General features: G+C 39.2%; 1 protein-coding gene across 1 annotated transcript in view; it reads right to left on the bottom strand.

Annotated features, from left to right (window-relative positions):
- HMCN1 (hemicentin 1) overlaps positions 1–23,802 on the bottom strand; it is a gene marked incomplete at its 5' end in the record, with an annotated part of 289,007 nt that overhangs the window by 190,046 nt on the left and 75,159 nt on the right. The window contains 3 exons of the mRNA XM_081113289.1: positions 1,020–1,161; positions 15,781–16,056; positions 20,047–20,168. Of these exons, the coding sequence (XP_080969415.1) occupies positions 1,020–1,161; positions 15,781–16,056; positions 20,047–20,168 (540 nt within the window). The remainder of the gene's footprint in view (positions 1–1,019; positions 1,162–15,780; positions 16,057–20,046; positions 20,169–23,802) is intronic.

Below are 23,802 nucleotides of genomic sequence, written 5' to 3'. Positions count from 1 at the left end.
ATAACAGTCTCAAGGCATCTTTCTTCCAAATATCTTCAAATACTTTAGAGTTATATTTTTGCTACTGACTGCAGAAATGATTAGTATTATCATTTTACACGCAGAAGAGTAATATTAATAATTAATAATAATAATAATAATAATAATAGATCCTCTGTATCCAGTACTTCTGTGAGCCAGGGATTGCTAGAGGGGCTGTACATGTATAAATGGTTTGCATCTTTAAACAACCCAATGAGTTAGATACTATTATTATCTCTGTTTTACAGATGAGCAAAGAGGTTCCATAACTCACCCAAAGTTAGGCTTAGTAAATGGAGGACGTGGAATTTGCACCCAGAAATCATGTTCTCTGTGAACCACTATGCTAAACAGTTCCTTAAAATAAAAACATGGGAGATGCAAGGCTTTGTGTCACACAGTGAGTCACTGATGAGTCTAGGAATAGAATCTGGCTCACACCTGAGCCCTGCTCCTCATGCCAAACCCAGAGTTAACGAAAGCCCAATAGCTGGAAATTTCACTGTTTATGTTCCACATGCTCATTACACTCTTGGAGCATGAGAGGTTTCAATGTCTTTTAAAAGCATCCAGTAGGAAAAAAAAAATATTTCAATGGAGTATGGCGAAAGTGAACAGGGATTACCAAGGATGTCTGCACACACTTCAGTTGGAGCTACTGTTCTGTCCTTTGCCTCCACTCTCTCCTGTAAAGTCCCAGGATCACACTCATTTCAAATATTCAAGGCAAACCAAGTGTCACGGTGTTATGTTTGAACACAAAGTACTGGAAAGCACTTGATCCCAGCTTTTAAATTCAAGACGTCAGGACCTCAAGTTCTACAGATTAATCATTTATTATTTTATTGACATTTCCTGGCCTATTTAGAAAATCTAAAGGCATGGATTTTGGTCAAACCTCCCTTAACCATAGGGACTTGGTCATATTAGTTTTGTCCAGAAATTTCATTCACTTTTCTCACTCAGTAAAAACAAAGAACATGATACAAACCCAGTACCTGTGTGAACCCACGATAAACATATCATTCATGGTCCAGGCGACCTTGGGTTTGGGATAACCTGTTGCAGAACACATGATGGAGACCTCAGATCCTCCTGTGAATGATTGGTTCTTGGGCATCACAGTGACTTTGGGTGGTTCTGCAAATAAGAAGAAACATATACAATGAAATGCCAACTTACCTTGATTTTAGGAGCTTCCTCAGTTAGCAAACTGGCAGACTTCTCATCACCACACCTCCTCCACTTTTTTCCCCTTTGCACTTCCAAGAGTTCATTTATAAAAAGTAACGAACAACTGAGTGTAGTACCGATTCAGCAGACTTGCACCCCAAGGCCAGCAGAAGGGGCAGACTCTACTTTCTGACTCTCCAAGGCCCAGGATGCACAGGAGTCCTGGACCCCCAGAGCCCTTCCTCTCCTTGAGAGCCTGATGCAGGCAAGGCCAGGACCCTGGAGCCTGCCTCTGCACCCCACAAGCCTGGGGCAGGAGAGTGGAAGGACTTACCTCTGGCCATTTTTTCCAAGCCCTAGAAGCTCTGCCCATCTGGAACCCCAAAGCCTGCACATACTCCTGATCCTGAAGGCATGAGGATGGGCACAGCCCTGCCCTCAGAGATTGGGGAGGGTCTCGCTGACTTTCCTTTGAGGGATATCAGGGGCCTGGATCCAAGGCTAGTGACAGGAAGGAGCTCGAATGAAAGCTAGGGGAGCTGCAGGAGTGGGACACAGTCATATTTGGCATCTGGGAGGTGGAGGGGTGTGGGCCCTCTGTCCATTCACTAGCCAGGTACTGCACCAACCCTAGGCCTTGACCACAGGGCAGGCTGGGCACCAGGCCCTGCGGTGGCCCTGTTCTCCTGGGGTGTCTTGGACATGTGAGAGAAGGTGGTCCTCATGGCCTGGTAGCAAGTGTCCATGCACTTGGGTATGTCAGCCACCACTGGTGGGGATGGCATCCAGCACCTGCACCTGGACTGTTCCTCAAGTGAAGAGCTTCATCTTGGGTTGTAGAAGATGGAGTACACCTCAGGGATGAAGGGCACCTGGATCTGGGGAGCCAGGTAGAAGACACCTTTTTTGAAAGGTGGCAGGTCCCCACTGCTGTTCCATGTGCTCTAGGGGTAGACCCACATTTTGAGGTTCTTCCAGACCCTGCTCCTGCCCATCATGGTCACAGTGGTCCTGGAGTACTGCGGGTTGGAGAAGAAGGCGCCCTGAGGTACATTGTCAGGCCCATAGGCCCCATGAAGACTCGCTCCCTTGGGGCCATCTACACACAGTGCTTGGGAAGGGCCCCCTGAGGCCTGTCACGTCCAGGACTCTCTGGTGGTTAGAACTCACAGGGGTCCACCTCCAGCTTCTGGAGGCCCTTGACCTCAAATTGAAGGTATACAAGTGCTTAAAGGACAGGATGGACCAGCTGGTGATGCTCATGTTCTTCACCATCCGGCCACAGTGGTGTAGCAGGCAGACGACTGTGCCATGGTGGGAACCAGGAAGGTGCCCTCGTGGTGATCCCCATGAGGTAATGGAAGCAGAAATAAATTCTCTTTGAGAGCAAACTGTGACCCCGATGTCACGTTTCTGTGTCTGCAGTGGTTACCCTGTGGCTCCTTCCTCCCACCAGCTGACCGCCGGCTTTTGTCTGCTGGTCCGGAACTTCACTATAAACCTGTTTTCAGGTAAAGTCCCCAAACGGGGTCTTTCGGCCTCTTTCTTATTCTGAACACAGGTCTGGAGCCACAACTTATCCTGACTACTGACTGCTTTGTTTGAATGGCTCTTTCTTTTTTATTTATTAGATTATAAATTTGTTGAGGTAGAGACTAAGCCTTTCACATTGTTCCGTATTCCCTTATATTCTACAGTATTTAACATCCCTTGCATGTTATGCAGTGACTTGTCCATAACATACACTTAAAACTGTTGATGGACTACAGGGCCATTCCTAACCTGCAATTTGGCTCTGAGGATTGTTATGTCTGCCACCCTCTCAGGATCATTTGCCTCATGCTCATAGAGTCACAGAACATATTAATTATTCAAAACATATTAATTATTCAAAGTTCCAATTGTATTCCACTTTTATGGCAGAAAGAGTTTTGAAAATAAAATACTGAATCAGAAATTTACTGTCAAAAAGGATACAAAAATTATCTGGGGTGGCTGGGATGTTGATATATCTGGTCTAATCAATGACACATTTCCATCTATATTACTACTAAGACTTAATTTTCAAAGACGGGACCATCAAAAAATATTCAATAATTTTTTAGTGTAAATATCCGCTACTCAATAAGATAAATAAAAGGAAATTCATTTTCACAATGTTTGAAATAGTGGTCATGAGTATCAACAAAAATAAATAAATGACATATTACTATTTTGTACAATTTTTAAGTTCCAAGCTCTGTGCTAACTTATTTGGGATACACTGATAAGCCAAGCAGATATGCATGGTGTCAGCTTCCCGTTTAAATGGGCTTTTACTATAAAGGAATTTGAAAAATTCAGTTAGTCAGTTAGATCTGGATACAGTTATGACATATCTTCACTATAAATTAGTCTGCAAATTGTGGCTGAATTTCACTGAGAAACATTTGGTCTGTGGAATCCCTATGCATTTGAAAGAGATACAGTGGTACTTCTAGGCTAGGCAGCTGCACAACTGAACAAACCTAATTACTGCCTAATTGCTAGCAGTTTACAACTGCCCCCCCTTGTCCCTGTTTACATTGTGTTTTTGAAATAATGGTCATTAAAGTTAATGTTCTAAGGGTTGTTCTGGCCTGTGGACTTGGTTGATAGTCTCATTATTCCATAGATTCTTCTTGGTCAACATAGGGCTGGAGAAATGTGTGAGGTCAAGGGCAGACTGGCCAAGGCCAGTCAGTTCAAACTGGAATTCCATCTGGAGTCCATCAATTCTGAAATGCTGGACTACACAGGCCGTGGGGGTGTTGCAGACAAGCTTCAGGGGCTGAGGGGGAAAATGAAGACTTCCTTCTCTTCGGAATTTACGGAATACCCACACTTATTCAGCCCCAACTTCCGAAAATGAAATGTTCCTCAGGTCTTGACATAGGATCGCTGCAAAGATTCAGCAGCTCTGGGGAATTTTGTCTAAATGTGGTGCCTTCCAATGGCGTCTGCCAGAACCGACCTGGCATCTCTCCCAGCAAGAATCCCACTGGTATGCTCTGTAGTTCAGATATCAAAGTGAAAATAAATGTCAGTTTCCCAAACCAGGATGCAGAAAGCTAAGAGGTCGTTTCTCAAATAAAGCCTGGATATAGGGTGTTGCTCAGGGTCACGAAATAAGTCTGTATGCAACATACAAATGGGATGACATCACCCCACAGAAGGTGAGAAATTTACCATTGCCCTGGGAAGAATATTCCTGCTGATGATAAGAAAATCAGACAGGATGTAGACAAACAGGGAAGCAAAATTGGATTTCCACCAAATAATAGCTAAATAAAGATGGTCAGAATGATTAAGCCTTTGCATGATTAGTTTAAGGATGTGATAGACTTCACATAATTATTTCAGTAGCTAAATTTTTTCAATTCCTAGAATAGAAAACCCCTTATTTTAGTGAAGTTTTAATGGAACAATAACAACGAATTAAAGAACAATAGTTCAACTCTGCCAAAGTCCGGAGTCCAATTTTTGCCTTTAAGAGAAATAATGCATTTTAAGCTGGTTTTCAGTCTTTTTTCATCACCACACTCATCACCATTATCAACACCGTCAACATCATTTTTATTCCCACCACCATCATCAACCGTCAACACCATCATCATAAATAACAACCTGCTTCTCATTTGATAAAGCAATGGGAACATGGCACACTACACGGTATTGCGGCATTAATTCATTCTTTTTTTTATTGATTAAGGTATTATATATGTGTCCTTATCCCCCCGTCGCCCTCCCCCCTGCTCATGCCCTCACCCCTTGGTGTCTGTGTCCATTGGTTATGCTTATATGCATGCATACAAGTCCTTTGGTTGATCTCTCTCTCTTACCCCCACCCTCCCCTACCGTCCCTCTGAGGTCTGAGCATCTGGTCGATGCTTCTCTGTCTTAATTCATCATTTACATTTCAACTGGAGCCGTGGTCGGCAAACCGCGGCTCGCGAGCCACATGCAGCTCTTTGGCCCCTTCAGTGTGGCTCTTCCACAAAATACCACCTGCGGGCGCGCACGTACAGTGCGATTGAAACTTCGTGGCCCATGCGCAGAAGTCGGTATTTTGTGGAAGAGCCACACTGAAGGGGCCAAAGAGCCGCATGTGGCTCACGAGCCACGGTTTGCCGAGCAGCAGTTTGCCAACCACAGAACTAGAGGCTTGGTGCACAAATTCATGCACAAGTGGGGTCCCTTGGCCTGGCCTGTGGGATTGGGCCGAAACCAGCTCTACAACATCCCTCAAGGGGTCCCGGATTGCAAGAGGATGCAGGCTAGGCTGAGGGACCCCACCAGTGCACGATCAGGACCGGGGAGGATGCGGGAGGTTGGCAGGCCAGGTAGGGACTGCGGGAGGGCTCCAGGGCATATTCTGGCCCCTCTTGCTCAGTCCCAATCGGCCAGACCCCAGCAGCAAGCTAACCTACTGGTTGGAGCATTTGCCCCCTGTGGTCAGTGCATGTCATAGAGACTGGTTGACTGCCCCCTGGTGGTCAGTGCACATCATAGTGAGCAGTTGAGCGGTCTTAGCATAGCATTAGCATATTACACTTTGATTGGTTGAACAGCCGACCGGCCAACCGGACACTTAGCATATTAGGCTTTTATTCTATAGGAGCATAACAAAAGCAAAATACATACATTTTTTAAAATTTCTCCCCAATGATTTTTAAAAGATAAACATAGATTATGATGCTAAGACTAAATTATAAACACTACTTTAAGACTTAGGTGCCTTAACATACTATTAATGGTGAGTTGGCAAAGTGAATTATAAGTGCCTATGAAAACAGCACTATGTAAGTTTTGCTATTATTAATATCCCATTATATGATAAAGTAGGACAAAAATAATAAAATGAGTGTCACAGTATTTAAAATATCCTACTAGTAAATGATACTTATACTTTATTTGATTCTTCTGAAATTTGAGAGATTTCTAGATACTCAAAATTTATAAGACCACAATAAAAAATAAATAAATAAAATAAAAAAACTTTAAAAATTGTATAAGAAATTTTAATGTAAGTAGAGAAATTTAGTTTTTGCACATTTTTCTGATAGCAAAAACCACGCTCATACCTATGTCGCCTCGACCATGTTAAAAAGAGTCATGATGATGTAATGAGCATATGGTTATGATCATGTCCATTTCATAGTTAGTGAAGTAATTCTGGTCATTAGGGACTTACTTCATCAATCATCTTGAGAAATATTTCCTTTCCATCGCAATGTTCTCTCTGGTGACATGGATTAATTAATGACAGACAGCCTCCCTTTGCTGACACCAGAAGACAAATTAATGCATCTAATGTCCACACAGACATGGCATGAAGAAGAAAGGAGGCTTTGGCCCTTTGATTTCCTTGTGTCAGCATGATATTGTGCAGAAATGTCAGTTACATACTGAATATGCTCAGATTTAACCAGGATACCTATGTTCATCTTTCTTCAAAAACCCTCCTTATGGGAACAGCTAGTAAAATCAATAGGGACTTTTTTTCTGTTCACAAATAAATAGGAAAATAGTCTCTTTTAAACAAAACCTTAAACTCATGCCGTGTAAGTAAACGCTACCTCGCTTAACCTAACTTTAACTTCTTTGGAAATTTAGCAGCTACAGTGTCACCTTAAAAGTGATGAATTGCTTTAGACTATTTCGTAGAATTTTGCAAAACTCACACGACGTACTTTTTAAATTAGGGTGAACTAATTTAAACAATACTTTCAAAATGGCTTCCCTATAAATTGTTCATGAGGTAATTATCAGATTTTGTTATAAAATGTGGTTTTAAATGTAAACAGTTATATGCTTACATGTGCTACAAGTGGAAAATTAAGTACTTACATAATGGAATCTAAAATTGATGTCATTCAAATAAGCCATGGAAGTTAACATGGGAACATGAAAAATGAGGTTAGTGACTCAAATCTTCCCTATAGTCTGTTATTGTTACTTTGACATTCATTTAGCAATTAAGAAATACACATCTATTGAGCGAACATGTGTGTATTTTTTTTCCCCTCTGTACAAGGCACTATGATTAAGAAAAGAAACACCCAGTATATAGAATATGATTGGGGAGAAAGAACTGAACAGTTGAAATTGATTGTGATTAAGAGCTAAGTTGTTTGGCAAAAAATAATAATTTGATAGGATACCAGAACAAAGAGACCAACAGTACTCAGAAAGGAGGTGATTTATGAGAGTGGCTTCACGTTACTGGTAGGATTTTGATGAATATTTCTAAAAACATAACAGAACTGGTTTATAACTGTTCCCAAATATATTTTTCACTGTGAGTAATTAATATAATCCCCTAAAATGTTGGATGATCTAATATCAAGCAATGTCGGTATTAGAGAAATTAGAAATAATTAGTATTTAACGACTGAACCTAATTTCTATGGAATTGTACAGACTGTAAAATCTATTTTACAGGATCTCTGGCTCTTTTAAATATTTGTATTTCCTGTAGGAAAAGCTAACTTCATAAAGTTACAGTCGGCCTGCTTAGAATTGTAATTAATAGCTATGTCCTAACCTATCAGATGTTTACCTACTGATTTAGCTCAATCCATTTATTTAAAACATTCACATTGTTCAGAAATGCATTACTTCCATTTCTGATTAGGGAGGTTAATCCAGCTAGTTTTGGTTCCAACTAACTTTTAAGCATGAAGCTTGCACAATAAGAGTAAAAAAAAACTTCACTAAGAATGATTGATAATGAACAAATGTGCTTGCTCACTTAATTTTTTCTTAATTTTCTTTTAAAAAATGCGTTCTTATTGATTTTTACAAAGAGAGGGATGGAGAGATATAAACATCGATGAGAGAGAAACATCATGGATTGGCTGCTTTCTGCATACCCCTTACTGGGGATGGAGCCTGCAACCCAGGCATGTGACCAGTGACCTCTTGGTTTCTGAGTTGATGCTCAACTGCTGAGCCACACCAGCCAGGCTACTTAATTTTCAATGAGTAGAAATGGCAACAAAACATATTTTAACATTTTACAGTTTTCCCATGCCTACTAGAGAAGACAGTTCATACAAGGGGCCACAGATTGCTTCCAAAGAGCAAAGAATGAAAACAAAAACCAACTAAGCAAATGAACAGAGATCAACTGTCTGGGAAAAGAGACAAGGGCCATTGAAATCCCAAAGATATGGAATCAAGGGCAACATTTCCAAATCATCTCATCAATGGGAATATGAAGACCTGGCTGCAACCTTTTCAAAAAGTAAAATTAGTCCTAAATGGCAATACTTCAAATCAATTATGATAGTGGTTAATCTACATGGAAGTTGCAATAAATGTCCTAAAATTCTGCTCTTGCTATTTCTGCTTTCTTCTTTCTCCAGAAAAGACTAGAATTGGTTGTGCCATCCAATATGGTAGCCACTGGACACATGTCTATTTAAATCCAAATTTAAATTATCTAAAACGAAATTAAATTTCAAAACAAGTTCCTTAGATGCACTAGCCCTGTTTCAGTACACAGTTGCCATATGTAATTAGTATCTACCAACTAGGACAAATACACAGATTTCCTTCATTATAGAAAGTTCTGCCCTAACCGGTTTGGCTCAATGGATAGAGCGTCGGCCTGCGGACTGAAGGGTCCCAGGTTTGATTCTGGTCAAGGGCATGTACCTTGGTTGCGGGCACATACCCAGTAGGGGTGTGCAGGAGGCAGCTGATCCATGTTTCTCTCTCATCGATGTTTCTAACTCTCTATCCCTCTCCCTTCTTCTCTGTAAAAAATCAATAAAATATATATATAAAAAAGAAAGTTCTATTGGGCAGTGCTGGACTAGAGAAAAGGTCTATTAAGTTTCAGAAAGAAGGTCACCAATTCATTGACTTACCAGTAGATGGTGCATTGGCAATGAAACACATAGGCAAGGACTATATGTTAGAATTATATGCTGGATTTGCAAAAAATTCACACCCAAATTACAGTGTGGTTATGCAATTCAGTTAATAAGAGATGGACAAAATTTCAGAGGTACACAATAAAGGCTAGATTCTATTTTAATGACAAAATCTTAACAATAAGTATGTATCAAGAGTTCTTAAATATGTACAATTCTTATTTTCCCAATATAAGACATAAGGATATGTTTGTTGCCTTGATGTCCATTTAAAATAATTCCTAGTATAAAATACTTACACATTAATATTTTTTCCATTTAATTATTTTTTCCTTAACAAACAAAAATTTATAAATTCTAGAGCTTCGTTGGACAATTAACCAAAATAGATTAAAACAATAAGTATAACTGATAAGCAGGAGAGAAGTTTTAAAGTTTTATTCTTTCTTGCTTAGAAAATCTTCAGCTAAATGCTGCTTAGCACTGACTCTTGCACTGCCTTTTCTTTCCTGGGTCTCTTCATAACAATTTTCCAAAACCACAGAATTTCCAAATAAAAGAGGAAAGCTAAAGTTTAGACTTACTCTCATGTGACTTAGAAAAAAGTGGAAAACCATAATTAGCATTATTATTTCATGGCATATTGGAAGGATACCATTAAAGCTTTACATATATGTACATGAATCCCCTGCTCCAGACTCAATTAGGCAAGGATTTCTTTTGACTATCAAAGTTGGTTATGCACATCAGAAAAGAGAATATTACTCATGGCTGAAAAGAAATATCTATCCAACTATGAAAAGGCATAGAAGACCTTAAATTTATGTTATGCAGTGAAAGAGCCAATCTAAAAAGGCTACTTGCTGTATAATTCCAATTACCTGATATTCTGGAAAAGGCAAAACTACGAAGACAAAGAACGGATAAGTGGTTTCCAGGGATTAGCAGGGTGGGAGAGGCAGAGCACTGAGGGTGATCGATACATGTCATGTACATTTATTTGTCCAGACCCACAGAATGTACAACACCAAGAGTGAACACTAACATAAACTATGGGCTTTGGGTGATAATGATGTGTCAGTACAGGTTTATCAATTATAATAAATGTATCACTCTGGTGGGGGATGCTGATAATGGCGGAGGCTATGCATGTGTGTGGGTGGGAGGTATACGGGAAATCTCTGTAACTTAGCTGCTCTTAAAAAAATAGTCTTTAAAAATGGTGATGGTGCTCAAAAAGGGATAATTTTACAAAATATGCAATAGTCATAGAAGCCAAAGCATATAAAAGTAGATCTTCATAGTATTTCTTAAAAGGAAAGATTCAATAATCTGACAGTTGATTTATGTTCATAGACAAATTCATTTGCTACCTTAATAATCTTCTCAGGGAAGCGACCCACAATTCGACTGAAAGAATACTTGTCTTGGGAGTGCAATCTGAGGTTCACAACCTCCCATCCTTCCAGCTGTCACTCTCTAATGCCCATACATCATCCCCCAACTTGGTCATGGCTACAACTCCTTTGAACCTTCTTTTAAATCCAATCTATCAGAACATGCCTTTAAGCATCACTTCTTTCTTTACTGAGCCTTAACAAGGCATCACAGCAATTGCTTTCTTTCCCCTGTTACCTTGTCTTTTTGCTGAACCCACCTCACACAATCGCAAACCTAAACGATTCTTCTACTTGTATAATAAAAAGCTACTGAAGGCTAATCTGAGATGTATGCGTTGGTCATTCCAGTCCAGTTAGGAAAATAAGGTGGTGACAAGAGTTCCGTTACTGCATGCTGAGCAGTGCAAGTTCTTTCCAAGTGTACATAACTGAGAAGCGGTACCAGCTCAGGCTAGAAAATTATTACTTTTTAAAATAATGAAAAACTTGTTTAAATATATTAGCTTTAAGGGAATCTACCACTTGATACCAACATAAAATAACATCAGACCCAGTGTGTCCGTGGTGGCACTTCTTTGTAACTTTAGGTCTTACATATTCTATGCTTCTACCTGGGTTTTCCTTTTTCATGTTTCAATTGAAGTTAATTCATTTACAAAGCACTGCCCTGGCTAAGTTTGCTCCCTCATTCTGTGGCTATGGAGATGGGCCACGCTTATCTTGTTTGTGCAGGAGATCACTTTTATTTGTAGGTGCCGCCGAGTGAGCTAACTTACTGCTTCTGTATGCAGAGAAAATATAAACGATCTTAGTCTTTGGCCCCTTTCTTCCATCATTGTTCAAATATGGCCCCTATTCCCAAAGACTGTGGCAGCACACTCCTGAGGAACTCAAGACCCAGGCAGAACTTACTTTAATGAATAAAACTCTTCTGGCAGAAAAGGTAACTTTGGAGAAATCTTGCTAATACGCAATTTCTTTTCCTGCAGTTGCTAATCATCCAGAAACTCCGTTCACAATACTGCACTTTTTTCCTGTGAACACTTTAAAATGATTTTTCCCCTGAAAGTATGAAATCTATTTTAAAAAGCTAAATACGAGGAATTTACCGGAAGAGTTGAGATGATGACCTCACTTGGCCTTCCGAAAGGATTACCTGTGACTGTTCCACTTACTGGGGAGGTTTATCTCCTATCTATGAAATTTCAGGAGTTATTCTGTATACTTTAAAATTTCTTTCATACAGGTGTCCACCATAGGGAGTTCCTTGTAATTAAAAAGAGTCGTAGGGCAATTAAACTTAAAGAGTAAAGTTAGAACTTTTCCACAGTACAAAAATTCATATTGGAAAGCTCAGAGGACTGGAATTTTACAGGATTACATTACAGAGTAAGTTGCTTTAAATCCTTTGTGAACCAAAGGGGGCTTGAAAAAAAAATGCAGAATTTTGATTGATAATCTAGTCAGGTTTTCCTACAATGAATAGCCTAATAAGAGAGCCATGAAAATTTCATCAGTATCTTCCTCAAGTTTCCCCTTTGCACGATTTTCACAGGAATACATTTTGATGTGTAGTTGACTATACCCATATTTGAATAACGAAATTGTTTCTGATGCAGGCGTTCCAGAGGTCCAGGTATCTGAAGGTCTTTGACCCACTGTGGGTTCTTGGCTTCATGCAGGAAAGAATTCAAAATTGAACCAGCATAGAATTTAAAATGAAAGGGAGTTTATTAGTGAAGAAGTAAGAGAGTGTACTCCACAGACAGAGTAGCCCCTCCCTAGTGAAATTTACTTGTTTTATTGAGGCTCATTTAATCAAGGGGTAGGGCACTCAATAAATAAGGAATAGTTAGTGTTTTTCCAGGCGGAGGGGTAGAGACTTCTCAGAAGAGCTCTGTTGGCCATGTTGTGTCCTTATATAGCCTATAATGAAGCTAGGAGTTACCGCAAGGTGAAATTAGTTGCCATATTGGATTGAGCTGGTCTCCTGCCTCTCCTAAGCCATAAATCTGTTGGGGGTTGGTCTTACCATCTCCGTGGCAGTCCTTGTAGCCCTTATTGGTCACAGCCATTTCACCACATACCCTAGCTCATTCTTTTCCTAGACATTTTAATACAGTGAAGCTTTTCATTTTTGGAGGTTGACCTGAGACATATATATTTATGTCTGTTTTGAATGCAAGTGCCACCTCTGCGGATTTTATTTAGATAGGGTGAAATCATATACTTAAAATGAAAACCCCTAATTCATTGCTTTCTGTCAACAGTTAATTTTGTTTGCTGCCTTGGTTGTTTTATTTCCCGATATGAATCAGCACAAATGAATAAGATGCTCTGTTAAAATACAATATAAGTTTTTGTTGCCTTCTGTACTAAGGATCTAATAAGGAGTGAGTTGGAGGCCCTTGGATTTGAAGACAAATATTTTAGTGAATTTTTGCATCAAGTATTCATTGCAATGATATCTAAAATATATGTAGTTTGACCACGGAAGTATTTGCTTTCTTAACTCATTCTAAGATATGAAGAGAAAAGTTTAATATTCAGTTACTTTAGCTGATGAATGTGGTTCATGGTTAGGGGCAAGCTTCTGTTATAACAGTCCAATTCCATGCAATAAAATGTATAAATTAATATCATACATCTTATTCCTTTTTGTCTTTCTTTTAAGGCATCTATTTGCTATGAAGATTTTAGAGCACTTTAATCGTACATGGAGAGATTCATATTTCTCTAGTACTTAGAAGAAAGAAATGTTGGAATGTCTTTAATTGGAAGTTACAAGGAAAGGTTAAGAATTATTTACATTGTAATAGGAAAAGAAAGGGATATGGTGACATAATAAGCATGTCAAGTACATAGGAAATTGTCACAGAGAAGCTGTACATCAGGGACATGTTAATTTCCAGCAATAATGAACCATGAGAAAATGCAGATTAAGTCAAGCCTCATGGATTTAAGCGAGCTACACAAAAAGATGTCCAGATCTTGGAGAGCTTAAATTCTAGAATGTGATAGCCGGGGAAAGATACTCATGCTTTCACTGCTAGGAAGAGATAGATCAGATGAGGAATGAGCAAACACTTCAACCCACTAAATTAGTCCAATAAATCTACAAACATTCAAGCATTTTTAAAAGTTCATGACATACATTATGTCATCTAACCCTCACAAACTGTGCTATTTGTAACTGTATTTTGTCCATAAAGAATAGGAGTCTCTGAGTTGTTAGTGACTTGCTCTAGGGTGCCAAGTCAGAAAATGGCAGAGCCCAGATCTGAACTAGGTCTTCAATCATTCTGCATGGTATACAGAAATGCCTACATATGAAATTCCATTCTCTAAATTATAATCCTAGGTATATAAAATAATATATTCAGACAACTACAACTAGCTCGTCCTTTATTTTTCATCAATTCAGGAATATATTTTTGTTATCTTCTCAAAACATCCTTTTTTATTCAAACTGGTTCCTCAAACTCAAGGCCAGCTAGACAGACCATAAAATAATGCCTCTAAACAGATTGACACCACTAGAGAGTATACAGACTAGCCAGTAATCATGCAATGTCACATGTTTTTGTATTTATGTTTTGTATATCAGGTAACATCTTACCTCAATACTTTCTTAAATCATTTAATAATAATAATTACTCTATTTAACCAAAAAGAAGAGAGTCAAGGGCTTCCTTTAAATATATATATTTCTAGATCATAGGGTTCATGCTCTAGAATAGAGTCAAATGCTATTTTCAGAAAGTGTTGTCCATGAATCCATCTGAGAGGTCTGTTACAAATGCAGAATCCCAAGCCTCACACCAGGGAAAAGGCTAACCTGGGTAAACAAGGAGGGCTCTGATCTTATTTTATAATCCCATTCTAAAGGACTTCAGGTAAAGAACCAAGATCAGATTTCCGAAGGCCATTAGGCATTCTACCTGAAACAATCAGTTTAGTAAAAATAGTTCCAAAATTCTGGTAACTCAAGTTTCTACTTGGAGTGACTCAAATTATCTAGGCAGTTTATCATGTGGAAATGTACCGAACCATTTATAAAGCAATGTTTCCCTAGAGGTTCCACCGGATCAACTAACAAAAGGCACACATTCAGATTGCAGAACATAACTCAATTACCCGTGAGAAAACTACAATCAGATGGCAACCAGTTTATTAATTCTCAAGGTAGTTTCGCTTTTCTGCCATTAATAATATTCTGAGATCTAGCCTTGAAATTCACTGGTCAGTGTGTTAGATAACCTTGTTAAGAAATCATCTGAGAGTGTTACTTCAAACATGATATAAAGTTGTTTTTAATACCACAACCAAATAGCCAGACCCAATTCTGAAGTAAGTGATTTCCCACCTCAAGGATTTGAAATGAACCTGTCAGCCTAACCGTGAAACACTGCCAATAGTAATTTGTTCATTACATTAAGACTGCCAACTGGTCTATAGCCATTTAGAAGCCAAGTATGATTTTTACTGAAAAAGATACTTTGGAATGTCCCTGATCTTAATTTGTTGGTCCTGAGTAATATACATTTTTAGTAGCCATTAAATCATTGTTTTCAGCTATCAGAACATTCAACCTATGTAGACATAATTCAAGTTTGGCTTACCATTAGTTTATCTTCAATATGCATTCTTTGTGTGTGTGTATGTGTAAGATAAATAAAGTAAAACTCTGCTGAAGTTTCAATAAAATTGAACCAGGATGAGAAACAACTTAAACCTTAATTAAAACAATACAAGTACATTAGTTAGATACGACACTAATATAATTAAATTGGGGGGAAATTTTGAATGAGTTATTAAAACAATTAGATTATTTTTGGAGAGTTTGTTCTAGGTCTGTGAAATATGTCATTGGTATTTTAATGGGGATTGCATTGAATCTATAAATTGCTTTGAGTAGTATGGACATTTTAATGTTGTTGATTCTACCAATCCATGAACACGGTAAAAATCCACATGATAGATTGGAGAATTTAAAACCATTAAACTATCCAGAGACAATTTCTATTTATATTCTCTTGAAACAAAAGCCTTCAACTACTAGGATTAGTTGTGTTAAGCTTTAAAGTCATGTATTAATTAGCGATGTTTTATTTTCCACTTTAGTCAGCTTTAGACCGACCACTCGAGCTCCACAAGCATCCCATCATTCAAACTGTAACTGCTTGGGTAGTTATGTCACTCTCAGATAGCCATCTTAAGGGGACAGAGGCCAAAGGAGGAGACGGAAGGACACTGTAACACAGAAGTTACCATCAGCACAGTACCTTGCACTGTGAGGAAAACTGAAGCAGCTGATGATCCTCCTTCATTGGAAACCAGACAACGATACTCTCCAGCATCGGTGAATTTCACAGTCCTGAGCTCCAGTGAGAGGTTAGCCAAGGTCCGCATTCTTGCTGGGTCTGCCAGTCTGACATCTCGGTCGTTCCTCTGCCAGGTTAGATTGTAATCCACTGCGCTGATGACAAGGCATGTCAAAACTGCTCTTTCTCCAGGAGCGACTGTAACATTAGCAGGCACTTGGATGACTGGAGGGGGCTCTGTGCAAATTGAAAAGATTCAAATCAAGAGACTGAAAAGCCAATTTGCTCACTTAGAGAGGTGGTTTAAAAAGTTAATGAGTAGCCCTGGCTGGTGTGGCTCAGTTGGTTGGAGTATCGTCCCATACACAGAAAGGTTGCCACTTTGATTTCTGGTCAGGGCACATACCTAGGTTGTGGGTTTGGTCCCCAGTTGGGACTGATCACCAGTAGGAAACAGACTGATGTTTCTCTCAGTCTCTCAATTTCACCCCCCTCTCTTCCTTCGCTCTCTCTAAAATCAATAAGCGTGTCCTTGGGTGAGGGTCAAAAAAAAATTAACTAGTATGTTTTGAATATCTAGTAGAAAAGATGCAGTACAACAGAATTTATTCATTAATACATATGTCCATCACCTCAAGAAAGTAATCATCTAGTTGAAAGATGCTTTATAAGCTAGATCATATTTACATACCAAAGTATATTCAAGTCTAAATCTATAATTATAAAAAGAAGCATCGCAAAAGATATGACTAGGCTGATTTAGGATTGTGGAAAAAGTCAAACCTTTGAGTTTTGGAAAAAAGTAGAATTTAAGATTTTTTTAAACAATATTTATGTATCACAGAATTGAGCACTTGAAACCTATGTAATTTTCTTAAGCAATTTCACCCCAATAAATTTAATTAAAATATGTAGTCACTGTTTTAAAGAAAACAGCACATAAAATATGGTAGAAATGGCAAAGATAAAGCTGTATCAGCTTTAAGGCAGGAGGGGAGTGTTATCTTCTCATTAAGAAGATATAATACTACAACAATAAAGTAAGACAAATGTTCCCCCAGAAAGAATGGGAACATTTTTATTTAAGAAGGTCAAGCTAACAGTAGGAATAGGCCTTTAATGAAATTGTATACACAGAGCCATGTCGTCAAAGGCATTGACGAATGCATGCACATTTCAGATGTGATTAAAAGCCAATTCCTAATTAGCTATTTAACCAACATTTTTAGAGTCACTTCATACTTGGATTAGTTTTGAGAATAAATTTAAATGCCCCTTTAAAGCTCATTCTGCCCAAATGCTTTCACTGATCTGCTGTAGCAAGCCACCATTGAGTAATGATACAGCAATAAAATCTGTGGTGAGCTATGCTAGCTTGAAACCCACATGTCTGTTTTAGTTTAACTATAAAAGAGTATCAGATATTCAAACTTTCCTCCTTTATTTAAAATGGAATGTTAGTGTAGATGAATATCATAAGCCTAGAATGAAACTTGGAAGCAATATGCCAAAACCTGAGTGGTTATCTCTGAGTGAAAGAAATGTGTATATACTCCAGATTTTCCTTTATTTATCCTTGTTTCCAAACATGTTTAGAGGACTATAAGCTATCTTAAATTGTAAAAAAATAAATAAATAAAGGTATTTTTGTCATTCTGCTGTGTTTTTAAAATCTCTTCTGAAAACAGCCAGTGAATCAAGTAAGAGTATGTGGCAATGTTAGGAGGCTCTGACTGAAGTCTGGTTGGTTTGACAGACAAAATACAGGATGCTTTGTTAAATTTGAACTCCGGATAAATATTAAATATTGTTTTAGTATAACTAGATCTCATGAAATACCTGGGACACACTGATAAGAAATTCAAATTTACCTGGGCATCTTTTGTTTTTATTTGCTAAACCCAGCAAACATAAGCTGCCTAGATCTAACCCTAACTACTTGTGTGACTCAGATAAGCCCATTTACACACAGTGTTGTTGTTTTTCTATCTGAAAAATGAGATGACGGAATTTGGTAATCATAAAGATTCCTCCTAGTGCTAAGGTTCTATGATTCTAACATACATGGCATGATTCTAAGAATCTAACATACAAGACCCACCAAAGATGTGGAAGAGTTTATTTATGTGTGTGCGTTCACACTCTATCAAAACCTTTCTGAAGACCACACAGTAGGGTGGCTACACAGAGGACCTTGGCCAATGAGAGGGAAGATTCAGAAGTGGGTGTGGATTTGAGGCCGGCAGGTTAAGCAAAAGTTAGCCCCCAAAGAAATGCCCACTCTTCCCAGTCTGAAAGGGCACTTGCTTGCCACTTCTGCTGTTACAGTCACTGCCATTACCACCGACGCTTCTTCTCTCTTTCTTTCTTTCTTTCTTCCTTTCTTTCTTTCTTTCTTTCTTCTTTCTTTCTTCTTTCTTTCTTTCTTTCTTTCTTTCTTTCTTTCTTTCTTTCTTTTGTTTTCTCTCTCTCTCTCTCTCTCTCTCTCTCTCTCTCTCTCTTTATTTTATTTTTTAATATATATATATATTTTATTGATTTTTATTTTTTTTTTACAGAGAGGAAGGGAGAGGGATAGAGTTAGAACTATTGATGAGAGAGAAACATTAATCAACTGCCTCTTGCACACCCCCTACTGGAGATGTGCCCACAACCAAGGTACATGCTCTTGACCTGAATCGAACCTGGGACCCTTCAGTCCGCAGGCTGACGCTCTATCCACTGAGCCAAACCAGTTGGGGCCTGCCTCCTTCTTTCATAACGGGACATTGTTCCTGAAAATTGGCTTAGGCACAGTCCAATTTCCGAGTGATACCAATGCTTGGCTGGCACGGAGTCCTACTAGGAGGGCCTGTGAGGAACACACATACAGAAGTTGCTGACACCGGAGAGCCAAATTCTCCACTGTCAGTTCCTAAGTTCTAACTGGCACTTCCCAGTTATTTATGCGAGATGTCTGGATCACCTCACTCCAACCTCTTTCCCTTGTTGTCCTTCCCTTCATGCATGTTGCGGGGAAAGCAACTCCAGTGCTCAAGTGTTTGTTTTCCCAGAAGCTGCGGAATGTTGACACAATTCCAGAACTTTGCATAATTACTGGAGATGAAAAAACATGAATGCTTTATGATGCATGTCAACTTGCTAAATTGTTCCAGAGGACAAACTTTATTTTTCTAAGAATAAGAGAATACAAATAATTTACGACAAGAAGAACATGCTTGCACGCCTCTGTTTTAAAGTTCAGCTTGGACGTATTGATAACAAACATAAGTCCTACTCTTCTGAACTGTCCTGCAATTATAAAGCTTCTTTTGTCCTCAGTGGTCTCAAGAAAGCACACATCAATGCTAAAAACAGGTACAGACATTGCCAGACACTCAGCAGCCACACTGAGGTCAGAATGGACTCACTATTAAACACTCAGCAACGCTAGTCTACAAGGCAGGCAGAAAATAATTCAGTTGAAACAATGCAACCGATTCTAAATATGTGCTGACCAAGTGGCTTAAATTCTGGTCATTGATTAGACATGGCAGTTTTTTTGTTTCCTAAGAATTCTGGGAGATTAGAGGCAAATAAATGTTTTTCACTAAAAGATAATCTATCTGATAAAATAATTTGAGCCTTGCCTCCCATTTAATCATAGGAAACATATTATCTACATGTGAAATTAGAAGCCTGTATTCTGCCCTTCTTAACACCAAAATTGTAGCCCTGAAGTCCTGTGTTTCTTAAATGTGATCACTTTCTATGTCAGGACCCATTCATGAAAGCACTGTGCTCATTATGAAAATGGGAGGACACAGAAAGGTTAACCTTAATATTATCAGAATAGATCCCTTCCTTTTCACAAATTTTATTTTTTCAAAGAAAAATGCTATATGGCCATGAGAAAAATGATTTATTAAGTCTCTACAATAACAATAATGATAACAACAACAATAGAAAAATAGTAACAATAGCTAAAGTCTATTAAGTATTTCTATGTGCCAGACTCTCCTCTACGTTATTATATATACTATGTCATTGAACCCTCACACTTCCACCATGAGATACTGTTACTGTTACTGTCATTTAATAATAGGGACGCCAAGACACTGAGTCCTTAAGTAATTGGCCCAAGGAAGGTCACACAGCTCATAGGTGGTGAGGCCAGAATAAGCAAACACTCCATTTCCATAACTGCATTCATGCCCAGCCAACTCCAAAGCGATCAGTGATAATCACCTGACACATCAAAAAACGTCTGTGCCCGTCCGGTCCCCGCACTGCTGGCAGCGATGCACTCATAGGAGCCTTCGTCAGACAAAGTGACCTTTTCAATATCCCAGTTCACACTGGCGGATTCTCTGGGGTAAGAAAACAGAAACATTCCTAGTTACTATGAAAACATGACCCATTGAAAGCAGTGGTTCCCCTATCTGTTCTGAAGTCTTCACTCAGAAGAACAGCGTAAGGCAAATAAGCCCCGGCCAGGTGCCTCGGGGTTAGACTGTTGTCCCAATACGCCAAGGTTGCAGATTCCATCTCTGGTCAGGGCACATATAGGAATCAACTGATGAATGCATAACTAAGTGGATCAACAAATTGATGTCTCTCTCTCTCTCTCTCTCTCTCTCTCTCTCTCTCTCTCTCTTAAAATCAATAAATTAAAAAATGAATAAATTAAGCTGCAGAGTTCTTTCTAGCTTAAAACTAAACAGCTTTTATATTTCAATTAGAAAGTTCAGCTTCTCTACTCTGAACAAAGACAATAAGTTATGGAGATTATAAAATTCTTTATAGAAATACTGTCTGGCTGTGTCAAAGTATAAGATAAAGAGCTGTTAGAGAAATACTGCGTAAACCTCTCTCCTTCGTGATCATTTCCAGTTTTTGGACATGTTCAGTGAGGTTCTTCAACAAAGCAATTCAACCAGTTTCAAGGTAGAAAATAGACTTTTTTTTAAAAAAAATCTTCACCCGAGAATATTTTTCCATTGATTTCTAGAGAGAGTAGGAGGGAGGGAGGCAAGGGAGAGAGAAACGCCGACGTGAGAGACACATGAATTGGTTGCCTCCTGCATGTGCCCCAACCGGGGCTGGGGAACCTGCAACCAAGGTATATGCCCTTGACCAGGACACCTTCCACTGAAGTCAGAAATAATGCCCCACAGCAGTAACTCCAGGTCTCCCACCATCCAAGGATACCACACTCACCACCAAACAACCGTGGAGGAACAACTGAGCACCTAGTGCGTAGTCAGCACTAACCTACAGTTGGCAAGAGAAAGTTAAGGCACAGGTTCCCATCATCAGAAAAGTCAGAAACTAAATACCACTGGCCCATATACCTTAGTAACTGAGAGGATTCAGTTAATGTCATTTCCTTCCATTGCGTATGTGCCGGGTGCGAGTGGTCCTTATTGTCACATTCAGAGGAAAACAGACTCGGACTTGATTCGATGCTGTACTGATCACCTAAGCTGTATCTTGAATGTTAAACAGCAGCATACCACACCCGGCTTTATAAATGCCTGTGTCTAGAGCAGGGGTGGGGAATGTCTGGCCTGGGGGCCTTATCAGATCCTTGAAATTAGTCTGGCCCTGCCATAGCATTAGGGGTGAGTTAATTACATGTTTGACCAAATACAGCAGGCTAATTTATTTTTAGCAGGCTAATTTTTAAGTTGATAATTTTGTATGGCCCTCGAATAATGTTATAAATATCCAAATGGCCCTTGGCAGAAAAAAGGTTCCCCACACCTGGTCTAGAGAAACTAGTCGGTTCCAGGAAGGCAGAAATTTAAAATACATGAGTCTTCTGTATCCTCTGCAGGGGCCCACTTCAGAGGCAAACATTTATCAGGATTCATCAAAAACATGACATATGGAAATTTAGAACAGAAAGCGACAATTCTTCTAGTTCCTCGTTATAAAAAAGAGACGTTGAGATCCAGAAAGAAGTGATTTGTTCCAAGAGACATAACCAGCATATGGATTGCTTGAAGAATATTCTCTACAATTATTCTAGTTCCTCTCTTATTTATGCAATATTACATGACAATCACTTTTTCTTTCACGTAGCCTTCTCAGTTGACATTAAGACAACATGGCGACAGTAAAAAGTTTTGAAGGAATGGCCTTTTGGAACAGGGGAAAGAACATGAATAAAAATGTGTTCTGCTGTTAATGCAAACTAATTACCTTCCATCCCTTAGGGATCAGTGACTCACATAACCAAGACTCAGCCCTCTGTCTCACATTATTCGGAAATCTAACCAGAGATGTGCGAGTGAATCGGGGTTAGAGTATCAATCCATCATCACCCACACCTAATTCTGTCTTTAGCCTCTCACATCCAAAAAGCTTTAATATGTGTCAGTAAGGCATGTCACATCTCTGCATCACAGAGCTGGAAAAATGAGAGAAAGAATTCTTGTGGCTTACCTCCCAGAAACTGCATGGAAATTAGTGTTTATAAAGAACCCCGTGTCTTTGAAAAATGTTACGCTTTCAACATGAAGCAGAGTGGTTTGATTTCATCAGTCAGTTATGTAGCTTCATCACTGGCTATCCTGGTCAGTTGTGTTTGATTTATGGTTATTAAATATGTAGCTAAGTAAATCATCAAAATATACTATGTGAGAAAAAAGTGGCAGGAAATACTGCAGTTCAATCTTTAAGTAATGGAAAAGTTTCTAAATTTATAAGGAACATTTCTGCCATAGTTTTGACTTAAAACGACCACCTCATAAAGGGACTGCATAAACGAAGAATTTCAAGTATTTAACATCTTATGGCAGTTACTTACATTAATATTGAACTAACAGTAGGAGAGTTTTATAATTCCTAGAGTTTTTTTTTCCAAAATGTAGTTGGTTTCATTCTAAGTTTAAAAAAATAAACCAAAACAAACAAAAAACAACAAACAAAAACCATTTTCCAGAAATCACCCTCCAGTTTTCAAGGACTACGTCATTTTTATCAGATTACTGATATTTGTCTAAAAAAGTTACCCATTTTCACAAGGGCAGTTGGTGCGCTCTGGCCCACTCCCCCTGTTTTACAGGGTGGGGCAAGAGTAGGCTTCCAGTGGTTCTTGTGGAAAATAATACCATAATTAATAAATAATAGTACAAAAATAAACTCTGTTCCATGTACTCAAAACTGTGAAAATACGTTTGCCTACCCCTGTATGCAGTGGCCACACAGGTTAGTGCTCCACCTGTCGCCCCACCCCCAGCACACACCACGTTTCCTTGACCTCATCTTCTGCCTTTTCCCCCCAGGCTCACGGGGCTCCGGCCACACTGGCTTCCTTCCTGCCTTTCTTCCACACATGCCCCGCTCACTCCAGCCTTCGGGCATGCGCACTTGCTGGTCCTGGTGTGCGCACACTCTTCCTGGATATCTGTGTGCACCTCTGCAACTACGTTCAGGTCTTTGCACAAATGCCCCTTCTCCTGAATTTTTAAATCATAACTTGGTAGCCCTAGCCAGTTTGGCTCAGTGGATAGAGCGTCGGCCTGTGGACTGAAAGGTCCTAAGTTGATTCCGGTCAAGGGCAAGTACCTCGGTTGCAGGCTCGATCTCTGGCTCTAGTCGGGGGCGCCTGCAGGAGGCAACCAATCGATGGGTCTTTCTCACATTGATCTTTCTCTCTCTCTCTCTGTTTCTCCCTCTCCCTTCCACTCTCTCTAAAATTCAATAGAAAAATATCCTTGGGTGAGGATTAGCTTGGCCAAAACCTGTACAAGCACCTGAACTACTCACCTTACTCATCCCAATTAACCTGCTCTCCATTGTGCCTTAACACTGATCACATTCACTGATCCTAAAACTTTCCATCAGATTCAGAGACCTGCTTATTCGTAAGCCAATAACAGGGCCTCGCATTAGCAAGGACCCCTCCAAGGTTCGGTACCTAACTTTCTATTCATAACTTTTAGTTTTTTGATTTAACAAGGGACCTTCAAATTGTATAAAACTCAGGTTCTCTAG

This window comes from Myotis nattereri, assembly GCF_964212035.1.
Source record: "Myotis nattereri genome assembly, chromosome: 18".
Lineage (NCBI taxonomy): Eukaryota > Metazoa > Chordata > Mammalia > Chiroptera > Vespertilionidae > Myotis > Myotis nattereri.
This window is presented reverse-complemented; position numbering and strand designations above follow the sequence as displayed.